This window comes from Pteropus vampyrus, unplaced genomic scaffold (assembly GCF_000151845.1).
Source record: "Pteropus vampyrus isolate Shadow unplaced genomic scaffold, Pvam_2.0 Scaffold141, whole genome shotgun sequence".
Taxonomy (NCBI): Eukaryota; Metazoa; Chordata; class Mammalia; order Chiroptera; family Pteropodidae; genus Pteropus; species Pteropus vampyrus.
Genome location: NW_011888922.1, coordinates 3,370,627 through 3,391,636, shown reverse-complemented (window position 1 = coordinate 3,391,636; position 21,010 = coordinate 3,370,627). Strand labels below are relative to the sequence as shown.

The 21,010-nt window shown below is 39.2% G+C and overlaps 1 protein-coding gene and 1 long non-coding RNA gene across 4 annotated transcripts in view; both read left to right on the top strand.

The window, feature by feature from the left end:
* The first annotated feature begins 353 nt into the window (after positions 1-353).
* Positions 354-21,010, top strand: part of LOC105297625 — a 47,817-nt gene continuing 27,160 nt past the window's right edge. For all 3 annotated transcript variants that reach the window (XR_896369.2, XR_002782345.1, XR_002782346.1), the window contains exon 1: positions 354-822. This is a non-coding gene — a long non-coding RNA (uncharacterized LOC105297625). The remainder of the gene's footprint in view (positions 823-21,010) is intronic.
* On the top strand, positions 822-8,388 carry GVQW3 (GVQW motif containing 3). Its single transcript, XM_023535574.1, has one exon. It carries the CDS (start codon positions 886-888, stop codon positions 1,516-1,518), a length of 633 nt encoding a protein of 210 aa, XP_023391342.1. The 5' UTR covers positions 822-885; the 3' UTR covers positions 1,519-8,388.

Below are 21,010 nucleotides of genomic sequence, written 5' to 3'. Positions count from 1 at the left end.
GGGCGGGCGGGCGAGAAGCCGCGAGGGGCAGGAGGGGCGCCGCGGTCCGAGGCCGAGCTGGGGACGCGGCTCCACAGTGCTGTGAGCGGCCGGGAGGATTTACCGCCGCCGCCGCCGCTGGTGCACCTCCCGCCCGCCCGGGACGCTGCCGCCTCCTTCCCACAATGCACCCTGACGCCCGGGGGTGCCCTCTCTTCCCTTAGCCTTTCTCCCCCGCCCCTTCCTTTCCGCCGACTTCTCCGCATGCGGGCACGCGCAAGGAAGGGCGCTTGCCCGGGTGTGGCGAGGTGGAGGCGGGGCCTGGCCTGGGCTGTCGCAGTGCGCCTGCGCAGGCCTAACTCGCGGGGGGAGGAAATTGCGCATGCGGGCGTGTCTCCCGGGACTCTAGAGCCGGCGGGCACCGGGCCTTTCCGGTAGGTTTGGCGTACGCGGGTTTCTGCAAATCTGGGGTGTGCTTGCATGTTACATCACTGGTGCACCTCTCTTTACTTGCTTAAGATGCCACCACTTAGGCCTCTGTTGCAGAAATCGCCATAGACTGTTTAAAGGCCGCGGAATCGGGACGACCTTGATGACTGATTTGTACACTCCCAGCAGATTTGCGTTCAGGAGTTGGACGCAGACGTGTGTTGTAGATTTCTTTTTTTTTCCCCCCCCCAGCTTTGCACCTACTCTTTGACCCCATTAGCTCCTCAGGACGAGCCTCCCCAGCCTCAATGGGAAGCCGAGGGACGAAAACTCAAAGAAGCAATTAACTCTTTCCTGGTGAGGCTTCCAGAGGAGCAAGAATAGCGACATGATTCCACCCGCAACCCTATAGAGGTTGGTCCCTCTGTCTTCTCCCTTACGATCGTGGCCTGTAACGTTCCTGTGTTAAGTGCCAGAATGAGTGACCGCTATCTAGAACAAAGGATTAGTATCAAGTTTTGTGTGAAATTGAACAAGTCTGCAAGTGAGACCCACCATCTTTTAAAAGAAGCTTATGGGGATGAAGTCATGTCGAGGGCCAGAGTTTTCGATTGGCATAAAAGGTTTAAAGAAGGGCGGGAAGATGTTCGAGATGATGCCCGAAGTGGTCGACCAGTTACCCACCGGACAGATGAAAATATCCAGAAAGTCAAGGACTTAGTTTGTTCAAACAGGCAGTTAACAGTGAGGATGATGGCTGAAGAGTTAAATTTAGATAAAGAAACTGTTAGACTCATTCTGAAAGAGAACTTGAACATGAGGAAAGTTTCTGCAAAAGTTATATCTGGTATTTTGAAAAATGACCCTAAATCTGGAAAACTTGACTTTCATTCTGACCTTTCAAAAGAAACTAGGAAAAATAGCTTGTGTGTGAAGAAAAAGGTAACGGGCTCTGAAACATGGAGTCGTCTCCAATGTGAAGCTGGTGGAGAAATGCCTCCGCCTGTATCCCATCCCAGAATCCACTATCCTGCCAGCCACCTTCTGCAGGCGTCATCGTCAACTAGCCTTCCCACAAGGACAGCTCAGGATTGGTTCACACCGTGGTGAAAGGACTGTGGGGTAGCTGAACGCGAGCTAGAAAGCTGCTTCACTGTTAGGCACCTTCATTTGCTCCTTGTCTATTTTCAGTCTTCTCTACCACCCCTCCCTACATGTCATGACTCTTCTAGTTACTCTGCTGGATTGTTGGGCTATCTTCTTTGTTGTTCTTCACAACTTTGAAGAACTTTTGGCTGTTGGCTTCTCTTTCTTGCTTGTCCTTGATTTCTTTTGCTTAACAAGTTTGGATCTCCTCACTGCCCAGATCTTAGGTTGTTGTGGCTGCCTTGTTCCTTTGTTCTCAACATTCTGCCTCCGGACCATACCAGTGATAGGTGGTAACAGGATCTCCTGGAGTCTATATCTCTTTGCCCAGGGAGTCATACTTTTCTGGGAAGACCCCAAGAGAAGGCCTCCAGTTCCAGCCTGCTTCACAGTCTGGGCCTGAGGTACAGTGCAGAAGGAAGTGACATGCTGACGTAGTAAGCAATGCTAAGGGCCAATCTAGCCCAAATGACTCAGTGCGAGCCCCTCAGAACTTGGGTTGGCTACCCATACTGAGCTTACAGACCTACCTCTCATGAAAGAGCTGAGTTTGTTTCAGTCTAGTCCTGTGCTTTGGACCCCCCAGTCATTCGGATATCCCCTCTGCTGGAAGAGGAGGATCTGGTTCTAGAAAATATAAACTAGGGGACTCAGGCCTAGGCTGTGATGTGTAGGGAGGAAGATCAGGTGACACTCTAGAGTCTACATTAAGGGAACCTCCTGCCTATATGTTGATTCCCACACAGCAGCCTGTTTTTAATAACTAGTATCAACATTGTTAAGTGTTTTTTGAGCACTTGCAGTTTTTAGAACACCGACGGGCATTGACAATGTGAAGTTATGAAACAGGATCACCAAGGCTGAGTGGACTTCATGGATGAAGTGGTTCTTGAACTGGATCCATAAGGAAAGATGGGACAAGGGGTAGAAAATTAGGGAAAGTTTCACAGGCAGGTGGAACAGCTGAGGCTTTGAACCTGCATTAGTAGAAAAATAGTGGCACTTTTGGCTGAAATAGCAAAGTCTAAAGAGAAAGATAATGGTGGTGTAGAAGATGAACAATTTGAGATAATTTGTTTCCTCTCCTCTGCCCCCAGCTCCATGCCAGTTGTTTATAAATTGCTTCCCCTAAGTCTGGATAAGTTTGTAATAAGCCACTTGTTTGATTATCTAAATTTCCCATACCCTATCTCCCCAAAAGCAGTCTCTACAAGTTCAGACTCCTTTATTTCTTTCTGCTTCTCTGTCAGGATTTATGGAATGGAACTTTTCCCAAGTGGATTCCAAGTAATACCACATAGACTGGAAACATCTCAGAACGCCTGGTAGAGGTGCAGGCAGGGGGATGGTTAGTAACAGCATTTCACAGGGTTGGCCAATCTGTTTTAGTCAAGGATTTTTACACTTTACAGCTCCTATTATTTAACTAATAAGTTGGTGAACAATGTCAATTGATAGTAGAGGCCCAACACTTATTTATTCAATAATTATTTTTAGTTCTGTTTTTCTCGTATCACCTTCAAAAAATTACAAGTTCTTCACTAATACCTATCTGTTTGGAGGCACCATGAAACCTAGACCTTGTCCCACAAATAAAAGATATTGTGCAAGAAAACTCTAAGCAACAGCTTATAGACTTCACCTACTTAGCAATTTCTAGACATTCCATTTCAGGCCCATTACATCTTCCTACATTCGATGAGATCCTGGGTTCCCTGCAAGCACTTCCCACTGCACTCTGGAACAAAGCCACCATGGCTGGCTCTTGCACTTTTGTGACAACTTCATATTAATCCTTACTCAAGCCCAGTGGTAATTGTTGCAGAATTGTGTGCTCCTGGGCCCAGGCCAGGATCCCACAACAGTACCTACAGGCATTATCCCCAACCTATTATAACACAGGGATCCTGAGAGAACTTATTTCTTGATTTCTTCCTGTCCTGTGTACAGGGCTGTAGTGTTCATTCCAAAGCTGGACCAAGACCATGCTGGACTGTAGGGTACCAGGAACAGTGTTGGCCCAGACAGGGTCTGAACACAGCAACCAGAAGCAGGTAATCAAGAGTATAAATTCAAATTGTTCCAAGTAGCTAAAATGAAAAGGACTTATTTTATTACCTTAGATTACGTCCCAAGTAGAAATCAGGTCAAACTATCACCTGAACCCATTGCCCGTTTGCAAGATTTCCCAGAAAATGTTCAATTAGATGATAAACCTAACGTGCTTTAGATATTGGGGAAGTGAGAATACTGCCATTACACTCATTCAGAGCAAACCATTCACACATGGCTGCTCAGAATCACTAAACCTCAGACTAGAGCATGATTTAGGAGTATCCCCAGATGGAGAGTTCTTGTATAACAGTACTCCTTTTGTGCCTACCCACCAAATCTGTTTTATTGCTAACATGAATTTTGCTCTGGCCTGCACCTTGCCGCCCAGGGCTCTTGAGTTCTTGATCATATAATCTCAGGGATCCACTCATCATCTTGCCACAGGCTGTTGTCCTTGGCTTTTCTCAGACACTTCTCAGTTTATTCTCCACCAGTTTGCTCTTGTTCCTCTGTTTCCCTGGTGCTTTTGTTTTCTGGTTCTGGACCTCACCTCCCTCCAGTAGCTGCTTTTGGTCACTTTTGGTGTACTGATCTCGAATTGCCCTTTTGGTCATGGTTTTTCACTCAGCTTATACTCGCTTCTGATTTTTGGATCCCTCTTCCAGCTCCTACTTTAGTCCTATAGTCTTGAGTAAGGAAATTGTCTATTCTATCCTTGGCCCCAGGTTGCCTTCCTGCCCTCAGGAAGTGGGGTGGGCAACATGGGGGAATGTGTTCTTGTTTTTGATAATGGGGGAAAAAACTCCTTTCTTGTTTTTGATAAGGGGCATACAAAGAAGGGGATGGGGGGAAAGCTCCTTTCCACCGGTAGCCACCAGGGCTTGTACTCCCCAGTGGCAAACAGTGTTACCAGTTTCTCAGTGAGGCAATTTTGTTAATTCTGATACTCAAAAGTCATGAAAGTTTGTCAGAGATGTAACATCCAAATCCATTCTCCCAGCAACTGTATTTTCTCTGGCAGGAGAAGCTCTATGTAACTGTAGGAAATGAAGCCTGGCTCTCTGTAGGATGTAAGGAAAGTTGGCCATCTGCAGGCCTTGACCATAATTCTCGAGTTTAATCAGTTCATGAATTTCTTTAGCTTTCAGGCTGATCTCCCTGCCCATTCCATCTAGTGGAATGCTATATGCCACAACTTTCAGTCCAGAAGGAATAGATACCTTCCAGGGCAGATCATCCTATTGTTGATTTTATCCAATTTTCCCATTACCGCACCCTACTTTACTCCACCTGTCCCACTGGTAATGATCAGAAACAGAAAGAATAAAATGTCCAACAATCTTTGATTTCGAAAAGTCTGTAGATACTTTTGCAGTCTTCTAAATTCTGTCCCTGGTTCTGAATCCTATTGAAATGTCATTGTTTGGGAAGAATGTGTACCTGGGGCCTGCTTTCTATAGCCTTCCTTTCAGATCCATTTCTTAGAATTCATACTTGCCATTCATTGGAGATTTCCAGATAAATCTGGATGCTAAATGATTTGAGGATATCTAGAAAAGAAGTGGGGTACTATTGGGGGACTGTCACTGTATCGCAGTGACACTGTTCAACCAGCCTGCTATTTGCAGACATCATTGCCAGCAAGTTTCACTAGGCTCCTTGAGATTGCATCTCACCAGTATCCCATGTGGCTCAATTAGTAAGAGCTTTTGCTTTTGGAATTGTATACATAACCCTGTGTTCTATTTTGTAGTTGGATCAGACCGCTCAGATTTTACCAGGCTTTTACATCCTATCCAAGGCAACCCTCATATATTTATCTTCTGTAGCCTCTGCCTTATTTGATCCTTGCAAATATTGTCCCAGTTGCATCACCCTTCTTCCAGTATTGATACTCAGAAACAAAAATTCTGCAATGAGAAACTTCAGTACCTCTAAGGACCCACTTGGGTCTAGTGAAGCGGTCAGAAAGGGAAATGTCTTAGGATTTGTGGGCCATACAGTCTATTATAACTACTAAACATTTTATTGCAAAAGCAGACATAGCTAATATGGAAACAGGCATGGCTGTGTCCTAAGAAAAATTTTTTGTGGATGTTGGAATTTGAATTTCATATAATGTTCACATATTACAAAACATTATTTTTATTTTTTCAACCATTTAAAAATGTGAAAACTATTCTTACACTTCTTAACTTGTACACTGTAGAAAAACATAGTAGGCCACATTTGGCCCATGGCCCATAGTTTGCCAACCCCTAACCTAGTGTATATCAAGTGTGTATATAAAATGACAGATGATTGATTCTTTTACATCAATAACATTGTTAATGCCAAATTGATCGGGCAGTGCCTGACAATTTACTATGTAGAGATTGTGGAATATTGAAGGGAATCTTTATGGTGCCAGGAGAGTGAACTAGAGGTGAATGATTGACGATTTTACCTTGACCCTATTCTGGTTCACAAAATGAGTTTTGTGCTGTTTTTGACTAAAAATGATAGTACACAAACTACTACCTATATATGTCTGTAATATCTCAAAAACAATTCTGGCAATATTGCAAATGGTACCAAGTTGCAACCAGTAATAATGAACTGAAGGTGGTTTCAAAATAGCCTTGACGATGGGCAGCATTCTAATAAGTTTATCACTTACAAAAGTGACTACTATGGAGGTGACAAAACTCACCAAATTATGTTTTTTTGCATATGTGTAGAAAAATTATATTTTTGTTTTTGTTTTTTGGTGGGTTTTTTTTCCCCCCCCGCAACTGGTGTCAAGCTATGTCCTTTTAGGTGTGTTTACTTGTTTTTCTCCTAAAGAAAGCCATATTGTATCACCTTCATTTAAACTGATTTTCCAAAGTTGAGTAGAATCTCAGGATTGTACAGACCTTTACACAAGTGTTTAATCCAGCCAGTCATGTTTCCCTTGAACCTAGGAGTGATTAAATCCTACAGCTGCTGAAAAACTACATCTGAAAGAAGATTCTATGTTACTTCCACAAATTTTTGTTGAGTAGCTGTATGTGCCAGGCACTGTCCTGTGTGCTGGGGTATGGCAATGTACAAAACGGATACAGGCGTTAGATCTGACAGTCTGAAATCTAATTATATTCCTCCACTTTTGCAAAACTTCTGTTGCTCGAGCACACACTAACTCATTATTAATTGCATACCTGGAAATAGGTATGACCTTTGCCACAGGCGCGCTCTGTATGTTCCACTTAAATTTTATTATCCTTTAGACAGATCTCTGTCGGTAGAAAAACACGCTGGCCATGTTGGTAGTGTAAATTGGCAGCAGCTTTCTGTAAAGCAATTTGGCAGTATCTATCAGGAGCTTTAAAAATGTTTATATCTTCTGATTCTTTAATTTCCACTTCTGGGAATCTGTCCTAAAGAAATAGTCTAAAATGTGAGTGGAATTTATGCTTAACAATCCAGAAGTCCAACAGTAGAAAATTGGTTAAATAAATTTCAGTGTGACTATACAATAGACTATTATGCAGTCATTATAATTAATGTTTATGAAAAGTTAATACAGCTTGGCAAAATGCTTATAATGTTAAGTGAAAAGAGATGTACAAAATTGTATATATAAATCCAAAAATGTTTTTAAAATAACTAGTAAGGATATGCTATGGGTGGTTGGAGTATGAGTATTTTTTTTAATTTTCTTGTTTCTTACCTTTTAAAAAATATTCCCGAAATATTATTACTTTTATTATCAGAATAAAACAATAACACCAAAAGTTGACAATGGAAGAGTGAGTGAGGCCAAACCACTAGTTTGGTCCATGAACAGTTAACTGGCTTAGTTGACACAGAAGCTGTATGATATTGTGTTATTAGTGAGAGTGGGACAGAAGGAAGAACAGCTTGCCCCAGAGGAGACGGGGATATGACCAAAATTCCTACGGAAAACCAAAGTGGTATGAGAAGACACCACAAGTGGCATGCACCTGTTATGTAGTCCTTGGTAGGTGAAGGAGCTTATAGGAATCAAGTATATTCTGACAAATAGAGAAAGATATGAAATACTCTCCTGGGTAAAATTAACCTCCTTTGGATTTTGTTCTTACATTTCCTCATACAAAGTGAATATTCTCAAGATGGATTTTGTTATAGCTGATTCATTAAAGGATCCTTGAGCCTTCCCTACAATTTCTTAAGGATGATAATGGCTTTCGATGTGCCAAGTCTACCTCCTCCCATACTAGGACACTCAAGCAACATGGATGTACACCAGAATATTTGGTATTCCACACTGAGAATACAAGCATATCATTAGTCGTCTTAATTTTGTAACCTACAGAAAAAAACTAAGCTTTGCAAATGTTATTTTGTTGGTGTCCAGAATTACTGTGCTTTTAATTTATGTCCGAAGAGTAATCATGGGATTTTAAAATGAGAAATGATGTAGATAATACCTGTCTATCAATGAAATTGTTGTTGTGTTGGGAAAATGTGTCCTTCATTGTCACTTTAGCGAAATGTTTATCATTAAAATGCCAAATATATCTCCTCGGTGAAATTTCAGACTTTCAAATGATTACACAAGATAAATACAGATTTTATAGGCATATAAATTATAGATTTGTCAAGCGAGAGAGTTCTTCAAGATCAAAGTCTAAGTGTCTTGGTTATAAAAAGAACAAAAGAGTGTGACTTGGGTTTTAGTTTTTCTTCTTAACAAGCCATTTGACCGGGCGATTCATGTGCACTCTTGGAACCACTATAGTTTACTCATCTATAAAAGAATAATAACACCTATCTCGTAAAGTTTGTTTTGTTCATTCAACAAGTATTTATTGAGTGCTTATATGTATCTGACATTATTCTAGACACTGAGGATGTAGCAATACACAAGACAAATATTTCTCTTCATGAGCGGACATTTAAGTGGGGAGACAGACAAGATATAAGATAAATGAATAAAAACATAGTATGTAAGGTAGCGATATTAAATGCGAGACTTACATTAAACAATGTGTATGAGGTGCCCAGCGCAAGACCTGGCGTGTAGTAGGTCTTTCACTGGGCACCTCATACATATTAGTAATTTCCTTTGCTTCTTTAGTCTTCCTAACAGCTCCTGAATTACTCTACAAGATGGTAGTAATCGGCAAAAAGCCTGACCCATTGCCTTCTATCTCTTGCCAGTTAATAAAGCCTAAACCTGTTTTTGCTTAAGAAACAAAAGAATTCTTTTATCCTGTTTTGTACTTCCTGTATGGCAGATTAATCAAGGTGGCGCCTAAACACTGTTGGTAAATGGCCTTTTCTGAAGCCAGTTGGCAGGGGTCCTTGCCTAGAACTAAATGGCAGGTGTTAGATCCACAAAGACAAATGCATAGTGTTATTGCTGTTTAAGCAAAACAGACTAGGAGACTGTAATTACTGTTTATCTTAAAAGATGTGGGCCCTGTGTCCTGTTCCAAACATTGGAGAACTGGGCAAAGTTTGCATTATTTATGAGAGACCAGGGCATTGACAAAAAGCCAGGAAAAGAGAGTTTAATGCTTGTGGTATGTTTATATTGCCACTCATTGTAGAAAATTTGGAAAGTTCAGAAATATTTAAAGCAGCAGCTAAAAGTCTACCCCCGGGGTTCAGGTGTTTCACCAGACCCATCTCTCTGCCTCAGCTTCCACAGAAACACCCAGTGAACAGTCATTTATTGAATTTCTTCTTTGGGCCTGGGCCTGTACTAGGCACAGAGGGTACAGCCCTTACCCTTAGGCCGATCCCAGCTTTGCAGGATAGCGACAGGGCCAGAGGTGGAAAGACCACCGAGAATGTCCTACCGCAGACCGTCAAGCTTTCCCCAAAGACAACTCCAAAGAACAAGTGTTTATAAAAAATTTGAAATAAAAAATTGGATTGTTCACACTTAGGGTGATTCGGGTAATGAGAATGTGGATAATGAAGATGCAAAACACAATACTGGTAACCAGCCTGCTGGCTGTTCCAACCCAAGCTCTTCAAATGTGAAAGGGCCTGAGCTCTGTCCACAAGGATGTGGTGTGCAGTTTTACCTCCCAGAAGAAACCGGACATTGGGCTGTGGGCCAGTACTACTGTACCTTGCTTTAAGCAACTAATAAGTGAAAATTCAGAGTTACAACCTAGATTAGATGAGGAAATTGGCCCAGGGAAGTTGAGTGACTTCTTGAATCACACATGTAGTTGGTGGCAGAGCCAGGATAATAATGAAGGGCTTTGAATTTCACTCAGTCCGGTGAATTTTTTCCGTTACTCCATTGGTAATAGTTTCCTCTACTTAAGTATACATTCTTAAGATATTTTTAAAATAGAGGTCACCATCACATTTGGTAAATAAGATTTACCAACAGTGATTTACATGAAATTTTTAGAGACATATGGCATAGAAGGTGCTACAAAGGTTTTTCCAAGTTTCCCTGGCAACCAGGATGTCCGGGTCCCCTGGTCTTTCCAGAGGTGTGTATTCATAAGTAAATGTTGGCATTTTGTCATTCATTTTTTCCAGATGTTCTTCCCAAGTAATATTATGTTTTGTGTTTTTAATATTTCTCATGTACATTTTAAAAATCTGGGCACATAAATCCTAATAAAGTTCTCAACTATCTCCTCTATGCTGTCTAAAATTTCCGGGTGTGTTTATATTTATAACACAGTATCTGAAGGCATGAATGCTATCACGTCATTAGGGTTTATATTCCTAAACCCTGGACTTGTGTTTCTAGATGTTCCAAAAATTCTTAACACTTCACTTGTAAATGCCACTTTACTATGCCATGACATTTCCATAGTAACATATTGCAAACAGGAAAACAGGAAGCCTAAGAAAAGGGGAAGTCAGTTTCAAATGCAAATGTGTGTGTGTATGTGTGTATGTGTGTAGGTAAGAAGTAGAATACATAAAGGGGGTGAGGGGGTAGCGGCGTTGTAAATTCTAGTTTGATGTCCCCTGAGAACAGAATGTCTTGTGGGCCCACCTGGAACTGGTGGTATCCACCACCCACCAAGTGGCCCAATCTTGGAGTCATACTTTCTTTGACCCTCACATGTAGTCAGGTCCATGCCATTCCCCTAAGATTTCTTAGTGTCACCTACTACCAGACAGAGGTGGGTGGTCACCTACTTGTCACCTCACTGTCCTAAAATCCATTCTCTACAGTGTTGCACATGTGCTTTTTTTTTTTTTTTTTCTGCACATGTGCTATTTCATTTGGAGTTTGCGGAAAGCTGGAAGCTTTTTGACACTAGCATTTCATACCCTCTGCATGGACTCTCTCCCTGCTGCCATCCACCTGGCAATTTCCTACTTATCACTCATGACTCAGCTTTACCATTGCTGTTCTCTAGTCCCCACCCCTCAGTTAAGCAGTCACCCTAGTGTACTATGCACATCTCATGTCAAGGAAACTATAACACTTAACTGAACCTAATTGTTTGCAGAATGTTTTTCCACCCCTAGCAGCCCATGAACTCCTCAAAAGCCAAGAGCATATACGCTTATTCTCTGTAATTCCCTGCATCCAGAATAAAGCTGGCCAGAAACTGCTCAATAAATGTTTGATAGATGAATGAAAATATAGACTTTTACATACAGATGTCAAATTATAATGTTATATAATTATATATGTAATTATAAAATGATATAATTGTATTAACCAATGTTACCCCAATAAACTTAATTTAAAAAAATAGACTTATGATAATTGATTTTTTTATTGTGGTAAAACACATAATATTCACCATTTTAACCATTTTAATGTGTACATTTCAGTGGCATTTAGTGCACTTAAAATGTTGTGCAGCCATCACCACTGTCCTGTTCCAGAACATTTTCCCCTCTCCAAAAAGGAACCTTGTGTCCATTGAGCATTCATTCCCTATTTTTACTCTACCCCCAGTCCCTAGACACTACTAATCAACTTTCTGTCTCTATAGGTTTGCCTACTATGGAAGTTTCATATAAATGAAATTATGCAATATATGGCATTTTGTGTCTGGCTTCTTTAGCATATTTTCAAGATTCATCCATATTAAAACATTATCAGGATTTAATTCCTTTTTAGGAATACAATATTGTATTGATTTCTACATTTTATTTATCCATTAATCCATCGATGGACATTTGGGTTTCTACCTTTTGAATATTGTGAATAGTGCTGCTATGAACATATATGTACAAGTTTTTGTTTGAAACCTGTTTTCAATTCTCTTCAGTATATACCTATGAATATTGAATTGCTGGGTCCTATTGTAATTCTGTTTAACTTATTGAGAACCACTGGACTTTTACTCACAGTCATTGCACAATTTTACATTCTCTCTAGCAGTGTATAAAGTGAACATCTCTAGGTTCTCACCAACACATGTATTTTCCCTTAAAAAAATTTTTTTTTTAAATTATATCCATCCTGGTGAGTGTGAAGTAGTATGTCATTGTGGTTTTGATCTGCATTTCCCTAACAGCTAATGATGTTAAGCATCTTCTGTTTGTTTTTTTTGTGGTGTTTTTTTTTTTTTTGGCCAGATGTGTATGTTCTTTAGAGAAATGCCTTTTTAAGTCCTTTGCTCATTTTTTATTTGGATTGTTTGTCTTTTTGTTGTTAGGTGGTAAGACATCTCTATACATTCTGGATTCTAGACCCTTATCAGATATATTATTTGCAAATATTTTCTGCCATTTTGTGGACTGTCTTTTTACTTTCTTTATAGTGTCCTTTGATGGCCAAAAGTTTTACAATTTGATGAAGTCCAATATATCTATTTTTTTCTTTGGTTGCTTGTGTTAAGAAACCATTGTCATATCCAAAGTTATGAAGATTTATCCCTATGTTTTCTTTCAAGATTTTTATGGTTTTATCTATTATATTTAGGTCTTCGATCCATTTTGAGTTTGTTTTTGTATATGGTGTGAAGTAAGTGTCCTACTTCATTCTTTTGCAGTGGATAGTCAGTTGTCCCTACACCATTTGTTGAAAAGGCTTCTTTCCCCATTGTCACATTTGTTTTTGAAATATATTTTCAAATTATAAGTTGACAATCCTTATTTTTTTTCTTTCTTTACCTTAAATATTTGCTCCACTACCCTCTGGCTTGCATTGTTTCTGATGAAAAATTGTTTCTTTGTTCCTCAGTGTGTGCTGTATCCTCAGTGTTCTTAAGACTTTTTCTTTATCATTGACTTTAGCAATTTGATTAAAATATGCCCTAGTGTAGTTTTCTTCATATTTCTTGTGCTTGGAGTTTATTGACCTTGAATTTGTGGCCCTAAAGTTTTCATCAAATTTGGAAAACTTATGGCCATTATTTCTTTAAGTATCTTTTTGACCCCTTCCTCCTTTAAGATCCAATTACATGTATATTAGGCCACTTGAAGTTGTCTCACAGGTCATTATGCTAAGTCCATTTTTTCTGTCTTTTTTTCTGTGTTTGTGCCTTTTGTAGTTTCCATTGCTTTGTCTCTAAATTCATTAATCCTTTCTTCTGAAATGCTTAATCTATTTTTATACCATTTTGTGTATTTTTTTTTTTTGTCTCCAATATTGTAGTTCTCGTCTCTATAAGTTCGATTTGGATCTTTTAAATAGGTTTTTTATTTTTGGAATTATTTTAGATTTGCAAAGATGGTATAGAGCATTCCCATATGTGCCTCATCCTGTTTCAGTTATTATCTTAACATTACTATGGGGCACATAAAAACTAAGATACCAACATTGGTATATTACTGTTAACCAAACCCTACATTTTTTTTTCAGATTTCAACAATTTTTCCATTAATGTCTTTTTTTCTGTTCCAGGAACTAATTAATGATATTATATTTCATTTAGTTGTTAATGTTTCTTTAGTCTCTTCTGACCCATGACAGTTTCTCAGTCTTTTTCTTGTTTTTCATGATCTTGAAAGTTTTGACGAGTGCTGGTCATGTATTTTATAGAATACCCCTTAATTTTGGGTTTGTTTGATGTTCTCATGATTTGACTGGAGTTATGGATTTTGGAAAGGAATAACATAGAGGCGAAGTGTCCTTCTTATTACTTCAAATTAGCACATGATAGCCAAATGACATCATTGGCGATGTAAACTTTAATCATTTGGTTAAGGTAGTTTTGCTGGATTTCCCTATCATGAAGCTATTTTTCCCTTTCCATACCATTCTTTGGAAGCGAGTCATTAAGTTTAGCCCACACTCAAGAGCTAAAGTTTTACCTCCTGGAAAAGGAATATCTACCTATATTGTTTGGAATTCTTCTGCATGGAAGAGTTATTTACTTACTTATTCAATTATTTAATGTCAGTTTGGACACGTGTATATTTATTTTATCTTTTGGGTTATAATTCAATACTATGTTATTTATTTTGTTGCTCGAATTATTCCAGATTTGGTCATTGAATGCTCTTTCTGGTTGGCTTCTGTGTCTCTTTGACATGCTCCCATCTTTTTGTTTTTGGAGCATTTTCTTACTTCCTGGTACTACAATATGCTTCAGGATCACCTTGTGTTTTTCCTGCCCCACATCTGCAATCAACCATTTCTCTAAGGACCCTTTTTATTGGAAAATGGTATTTAGAAACCAAAATACGAGCACTGAGTATGTTTGCTGCTTCTGGGATTTGTGTCTTTTATGTTTCCATGTCTCTACTTAATAAGCTCAGTTTTTATCTTCTTGTTCACATGAAATACAGCTATAAACTTTTAATGTCCTTATCTATCCATTCTATCTACCTTGGTTAGTTTCAGTTGACTGATTTTTCTCCTCATATGGGTCCTTCTATATGTGTCCTTTGGCTTTTCGAAAATAGCTTTTGGTTATTACTTCTAAGCTATGTTAAATGGGACCAGAACAACATTAGTCTAGGGCTAATTTAACCCCACTGTTATGGCAGACCTCACCTGGCGCCTTGTGAAATATGCCTTGCTACTCTGAATGTTGGGAATAGAAACTAGACCTGTGCAATTTTCAAGAATGTTCTTTCTAGTCCTTTTAGATGGTTCTTTCTCTGGCGTCAAATAGTTTCTGTACAGGCATGCTGAAGACTTAAGGGGGACTCTTAGCAGATAGCCAGAACTCTATTCTCTTTGATATTCTTCCCTGTGAACTCTTGCCACTTTCACCTCTCCAGATTCCTAGCTCCATCTCCTCAACTCAGGGAAACTATTGAGTGCTGTCAGTTTACCCTCTTGGCACCAAAACCTAGAAACCTTCTCCAGGAGGTAAGCAGGGACAATTATAGGGCTTACCCCACTTGTTTTCTCTCTCTTATGGATCATTGTCTTTAGTTTCCTGATATCCAGTGTCTTAAAAACTGTATTTCATGTATTTTATCCAAATTTTTAGCTTCTTCAAGTGGAGAGGTAAATCCAGTTCCAATTACTACAGAAGCAACAGTATAAGCATAAGAAATTAATAAACCCTAAGGCTATGATTAGTACACAGGCATGCATATTATAAGATTTAAAGAGGTACTATCATATAGTAAGACTAAGAGTAGCTGTATACTCTGGTCCAGTTATAACCTTTCTGGGCCTCAATTTCCTCATCTTAAAGTGGGAATCATTATGGACCTATCTCATTGGAATCAGATGGGGATTAAATTGATTAATACATGGAAAGCATTTGGAACAGTGCTTGGTTCACAGCAAGCATTCAATAAATATTAACTATTATTATTCTATGTACTTGTTAAAAATGGCCAGCAAATTTATTTCTGAGTTTCCTAGTGACCCTAGCAAAGTGGGAGTATCAGTTACATGATTTAGTGTCCATAAAATACGTACAAATTGGTCATACAAGAGAAGTAGAGGTGTCAGAATATTTCCCACATAAGATTCCTCGTAAGAAAATGCTGTATATGCCTGTAAAGTATACCAGCCAGAGGGAATTTCCCAGGATTTTGTCTTTACTATCCTTCCAAGTGGCCAATAGCTTCACACCAGAGTTCAGTTCAGTAAGAGTAATTCCACTGTGACTGAAATATTGCAGTACCTTTGGTTTGGCATAACCTAAAAATTTACAGCATCAAAACAAAACTTCTGAACCACATGTCGTTTGAGCAATTCTCCATAAATATAGGAGGGTCAATTAGCAGACGATTACAGTGGTTCAGGCGAGAGACAACTAAAGCACGAGCCGAAGAACTAGCTGTAGGATGAAAAAGTTTTGGCGTGGAACCAACCCACCTTCCATGAGAATCCACAAAGCTTTGCAACAGACTCAGTGTACAGACACAGGGAGGAGAAACTTTCATAAGTATAGAAAGATGGAAAGCAAAAAGCTTGATTGTTGTGTGGTTCAAGTCTTCTGTAGCCTTACAAATATTTTGTAAGCATACTCTATCAGCTACTGAGAGAGATGTGTTAAAATCTCCCAATGTGTAGGAGATTTGTTCTATAATTTGTCTATTTCTCCTTGTAATTCTGTCTTACATATTTGGAGGCAATGTTTATAGTTTGAATATAGATTTTCTGGGTCATCATATCTTCCTAATGAACTGTCCCTTTTATCATTAAAGTATATGACTATCCCTAGTAATACTTTTTGCCTTTCAATCTGTTGTTATTGCATTATTTTACTTAGAATTTGCCTAGTATATATTTCCCCATTCTTTTATAATTTCTGTGTCATTATCTTATGAATTTATTCTTATAATCGATATACAGCTGGATTTTTAAAAATCCAATCTGAGAATCTTTGTCTTTTGGTAGGCACGTTTATATTTCTTATTATGATGATATATTAGGGCTGTTTTCCCCCTTGTTTTGTTTTGTCTATTTGCCTTGTGTTTTCTTTTCTTTATTCTCTTATCTTGCTGTCTTTTGATTTGGTTGTTTATATTCTCACTAGTGGTTTGGCAGTAATACTTTCTAATTCTGTTCTTTCAGTGGGCGTTCTTACATTACTAAAGTGCATACTTGACAACATCATTAAGTTAATCACTATCTCTAGCTCATTGTGAAGATTTCAGAAGCTTTAGAATTCTTTAATTCTGCTCTCCACCCCCTTCTTTCTTCCAAGTAATTTGGTTTTTAGTATTTTAATTCCAACTTACTTTTAACCACTAACCTCTCCATTAGATGTTTTAACAGCTAGTTATTTATTTAGATTTGCAAACCTGTATACCAATTTCTTTGCCCACCTTTCTTCAGTCCTTTCTTTTTACGAAAATATAATTTGCATACAATAAAATTCACTCATTTAAAGTATACAATTCAATCATTTTTAGTAGATTCATAAAATTATGTAACCATCATGACTAATTTTAGGATATTTTTATTATCCCCAAAGAAATCTAATACCAATTACCAGTCATTCTCCATTCCCCCCTATTCCCAGCCCCTGGCAACTACTAACCTACTTTCTGTCTCAATGGATTTGCTTATTCTGGAGATTTCATATAAATGCAATCATACAACATACAGTCTTTTTGTGTCTCTCTGGCTTTTTTCGCTTAACAGAATGTTTTCAAGGTTTATCCCTGTTGGAGCTGAGTGCTTCATTCTTTTTTTATGCCTGAATAGTATTCCATTGTATGTACCACATTTATTTATGCATCCATTAGTCGATGGGCACTTGGGTTGTGTCCACTTTTTAGCTTTTATGCATAATGCTGCTATAAACATTTATTACAAATTTTGTGTGTGTGTGGACATATGTTTTCAATTCTCTTGGCTATATACTTAGTGGTGGAACCCAATTTCTTGCAATCATTGTGCTGATAAGTATTTTTTAATCAGCCGTCACGTAGTAAGGGATAGAGGAGACCAGCTTTGTAGCATTTGTTGATCTCTGGATGGTAAATACTTAGGTTACCAATGTGATGTCACCGAATGTAGAGATGGGAAGAGATGCACAGTAGCACACTATTCTTTAGTAGCTCTACCACATAGATACAGAAGGTATGAATAACCTCAATAGCAAAATTATAGTAAAATAATTAAGAAGTAATGCATGGTGAGGACTTTTTACCTTAATTTTTTTAAATAATATATTTAATTGTAAGTTTATATAATTTAATTTCTGATAATGGCCACATTTAACAACCAGTTCATAAAATTCCTATAATTTCAACAGTCAGCTTTCTGGGCTTGTGTGAGCTGGCTAGAGCACCTCACTTGCATTCCACTCCTTGCACCTTGCTTCTTTTTGGATTGAATATTCTTCTCGCTGGAGTATATTTATCAGTGTTCTTTCAGCAAGAGTTTTTGTGAAGTAAACTCGTCCTTGTCTGAAAATTTAGCTCTCACTTACAAATTTAACTGTGTATAGAATTCTGGTTTGATATTTATTTTCTTTCCACACTGTGAAGATGTTATCCTCCTCTATTTTGGCTTCCATTGTTGATGATAAGAAGGCTGCTGTCATTGTAGTTAACATCCTTTTTGGTAATCTGTTCCTTTTCACTGAGGGCTTTTATATTTTTCTCTTTGACATGTGGTTTTGCAGTTTCATTAGGGTGTGACTAGTTATGAAATTGTTTATTGGCTATCTTGGTATGTTTCTTCAATTCTGGAATATTATCAACTTTTGTGATGGGTGATTTTAGGTGTCAACTTGACTAGGCCATGAAGAGCCCAGATATTTGATCAAACATTATCCTGGGTGTGTCTGTGAAAATGTTTTCAGATGAGATTAACATTTGAATCAGTAGACAGAGCAAAGCAGGTTGCCCTTCATAATGTAGGCGGCTCTCATCCAATCAGGGCTGAATAGAACAAAAAAGTTGACCCTCCCAAGAGTTAGAAGGAACACTTCCTGTCTGGCTGTTTGAGCTGGGAAATCAGTCTTTTCCTGCCTTCAGACTCAAATTGAAACATCAGCTCCTCTTGGGTCTTGAGCTTGTAGGCTTTCAGACTGCAAACTTACACCATTGGCTCTCTTGGTTCTCAGGCCTTTAGACTCAGACTGGAAGGACGCCATTGGATCTCCTGGGTCTCCAGCTTGCCAACTGCAGATCTCGGGACTTATCAGCCTCCGTAATTGCGTGAGCCAATTTCTTATAATAAATAAATATATATGTATATGTACATACATATATATGGTATAGAAGTATGACACAGATTTTTTTCATACACGTGTTGGTTCTGTTTCTTTGGAGAACCCTGACTAATACAGCTATAAGATTTTTAAAAATTGATTTCCCACCATCCCCCCTATTAAACCTTTCTGGAAGTCCTATTACACATATGTTTGACTTTCTCTTTTTATCCTTCATATCTCTTAAACTCTTGTTCAGGTTTTCTATCTCTTTCTGTCTCTTTACTCCATTTTGGGTGCTTTCTTCCAGTGTCTCTTTTAACTAACTCCCTCATCAGCTAGATCTAATATGTTGTTTAACTTATCCTTTGAGTTTTTCATTTTAGTGACTATGTTTTTCATTTCTGGAAGTTCGATATGATTTTTTAAAAAATCTCCCAACTCTATTTCCCCTCATACTATTCTGTTCTTCTATTATGGTTTCTATTCCTCCTCTTATCTATTTTAATCATCTTAATTTAATCTTTTTCAGATAGTTCTATTTTTACCCTTCATCTCTCTAGTTGGTTGTGTTTGTTAACTCTCCATCTTGGTCACCTTTCCTCACATGCTTTGTTACTTTTTGTGGGCATCTTTATCAGAGATTGCTTTTTCTAGTGGATTCTGCAAGCCCTGGATTGTTAGGCATCCCTATAGAGCTGTTTTGGATTTACGTCAGCCCTAACCTAGGAATTTTAATGGTCTGGACCAATTTTTATGTTAAGTTTTCTTAGTAGGTGCCTACATATACAGGCAGAGAATATTTAAACCCCCATACGCATTTGGCAGAGATTGGGATTTCTGTTTCTTACAAATGCCATTTTTTTTCCCCATGCAAGGCCTCTTTAGACCTCAAGCTTCTTTGCAACTTCTCTAACCCTAGAATACAGTTTTTCCAGTCTCTTTTTTCATGGAGGGAACAGAGCTTCCAATAGCAGGGCTTTATGCAGGGGGCTCAGCTCAAATTTCCTTATCTGGCTGGTACTGGAGCCCCATCTCCTATTCCTTAGTGTACAGTGTGACCATGGCCTACAGCTCCCAGGATCTATAGCTAAGTGTGAAATCCTTTTGTGCTGCTAAGGCACATCACCTGTACCCTGTTTTTCATTTCTCACATCTGAGAGTTCTCTTTATAGTTTTCAAATTTGGCAATAAAAATATGACATTTCTGTTATAATTCATCCAGCATCTCTGTCTGTAGCAAGTGGTGGGATGGGAGACCCATCTACACTAGCATATTTGGTCCTGTTTCTAGAAGTTGCCAAATTAGAAACAATAATTCTCTGAGAAAGACATTTATTGTCTCCATTTTATAGATAACCGAAACTCAGGACGGTTGTCTAAATTGCCAAAGCAATAAAACTTTATATGAGGAAATGGGTTTGTGTTCAGTCTGTTTGTCTACAAAATCCATGCTAGATATCTAGGCATTTTAAAGGTAGCTCAGTATCTGCCTTCTTTCCATTGTTAACCTTTATGGACAATTAACCCCTGGCATTTTGTTGAAGCAAATACTCTGGAAAAGAGTCCTCCCCCTACTAGGTAAGGCTGTTTTGAGAGAAGGAAAGGGCGTGTACAGCAAGCCATGGAAGCCTGAACCTGAGAGCTGCTGATAAGAACATTTATCTGGGAGGCCAATGAAAGCCAACAGGCATATGTGCCACCATCTAGAAGCATCCCCAAGTTCACATGTGCAGTTGGCAGTAAAGGGGACATAGCAAGGGTTCTGCACATTGTTTTTGGCTTGCCTCTGGGATAAGGTGGGAGAAGGAGGAAGCCCAGGCCGTGGAAGGATTTACCTGTAATTTCTGCGGAGTTTGGGGATGTCAGCAGAGACCCGTATTCGGAGGCTTTTCACTTCACTCCTTAGCCTGGGGGCACTTCTTGCCCAGTGCATCTTGCACAGAGCCTAGCCCTGAGCAGGTGCCCTGAAAAGGTGTGGTAGACCAATGGAGATCAGTTCAGGTCTAACTGAGGGAAAAGACACTTCAAGTACTTACTTTAATGGACCTTAATGAGGTGCACTGGTTACACAAGTGATGGAATGGAAGACAGAGATGCATCCCAGAGTTTAGCAAGAGCAGGAAACCACTGCTACCCATAAGGCAAAGGGGCAGAGAGGGGAGACATTCACCAGGGCCCAGGCACCAGGTGACCAGAAGCTCAAACCCTATCAGGCCTATCAATAGGAGAAAGAGCCATGGAGAACATGTAGCCAGAGATGCCACTGAGGCAGATGGGGAGGAGAAGAAACACCCTGGCTCTTCCTCCTGCTTCCACCTACCCCCAGTCTCCTGCTAGTACCTCCCTTTGGTCAAACTCAGATGGAAGTCCGATGTCTTGGAATCTGGATTTGAAGGCTGAATGGACTGGCTTCCTTGTGT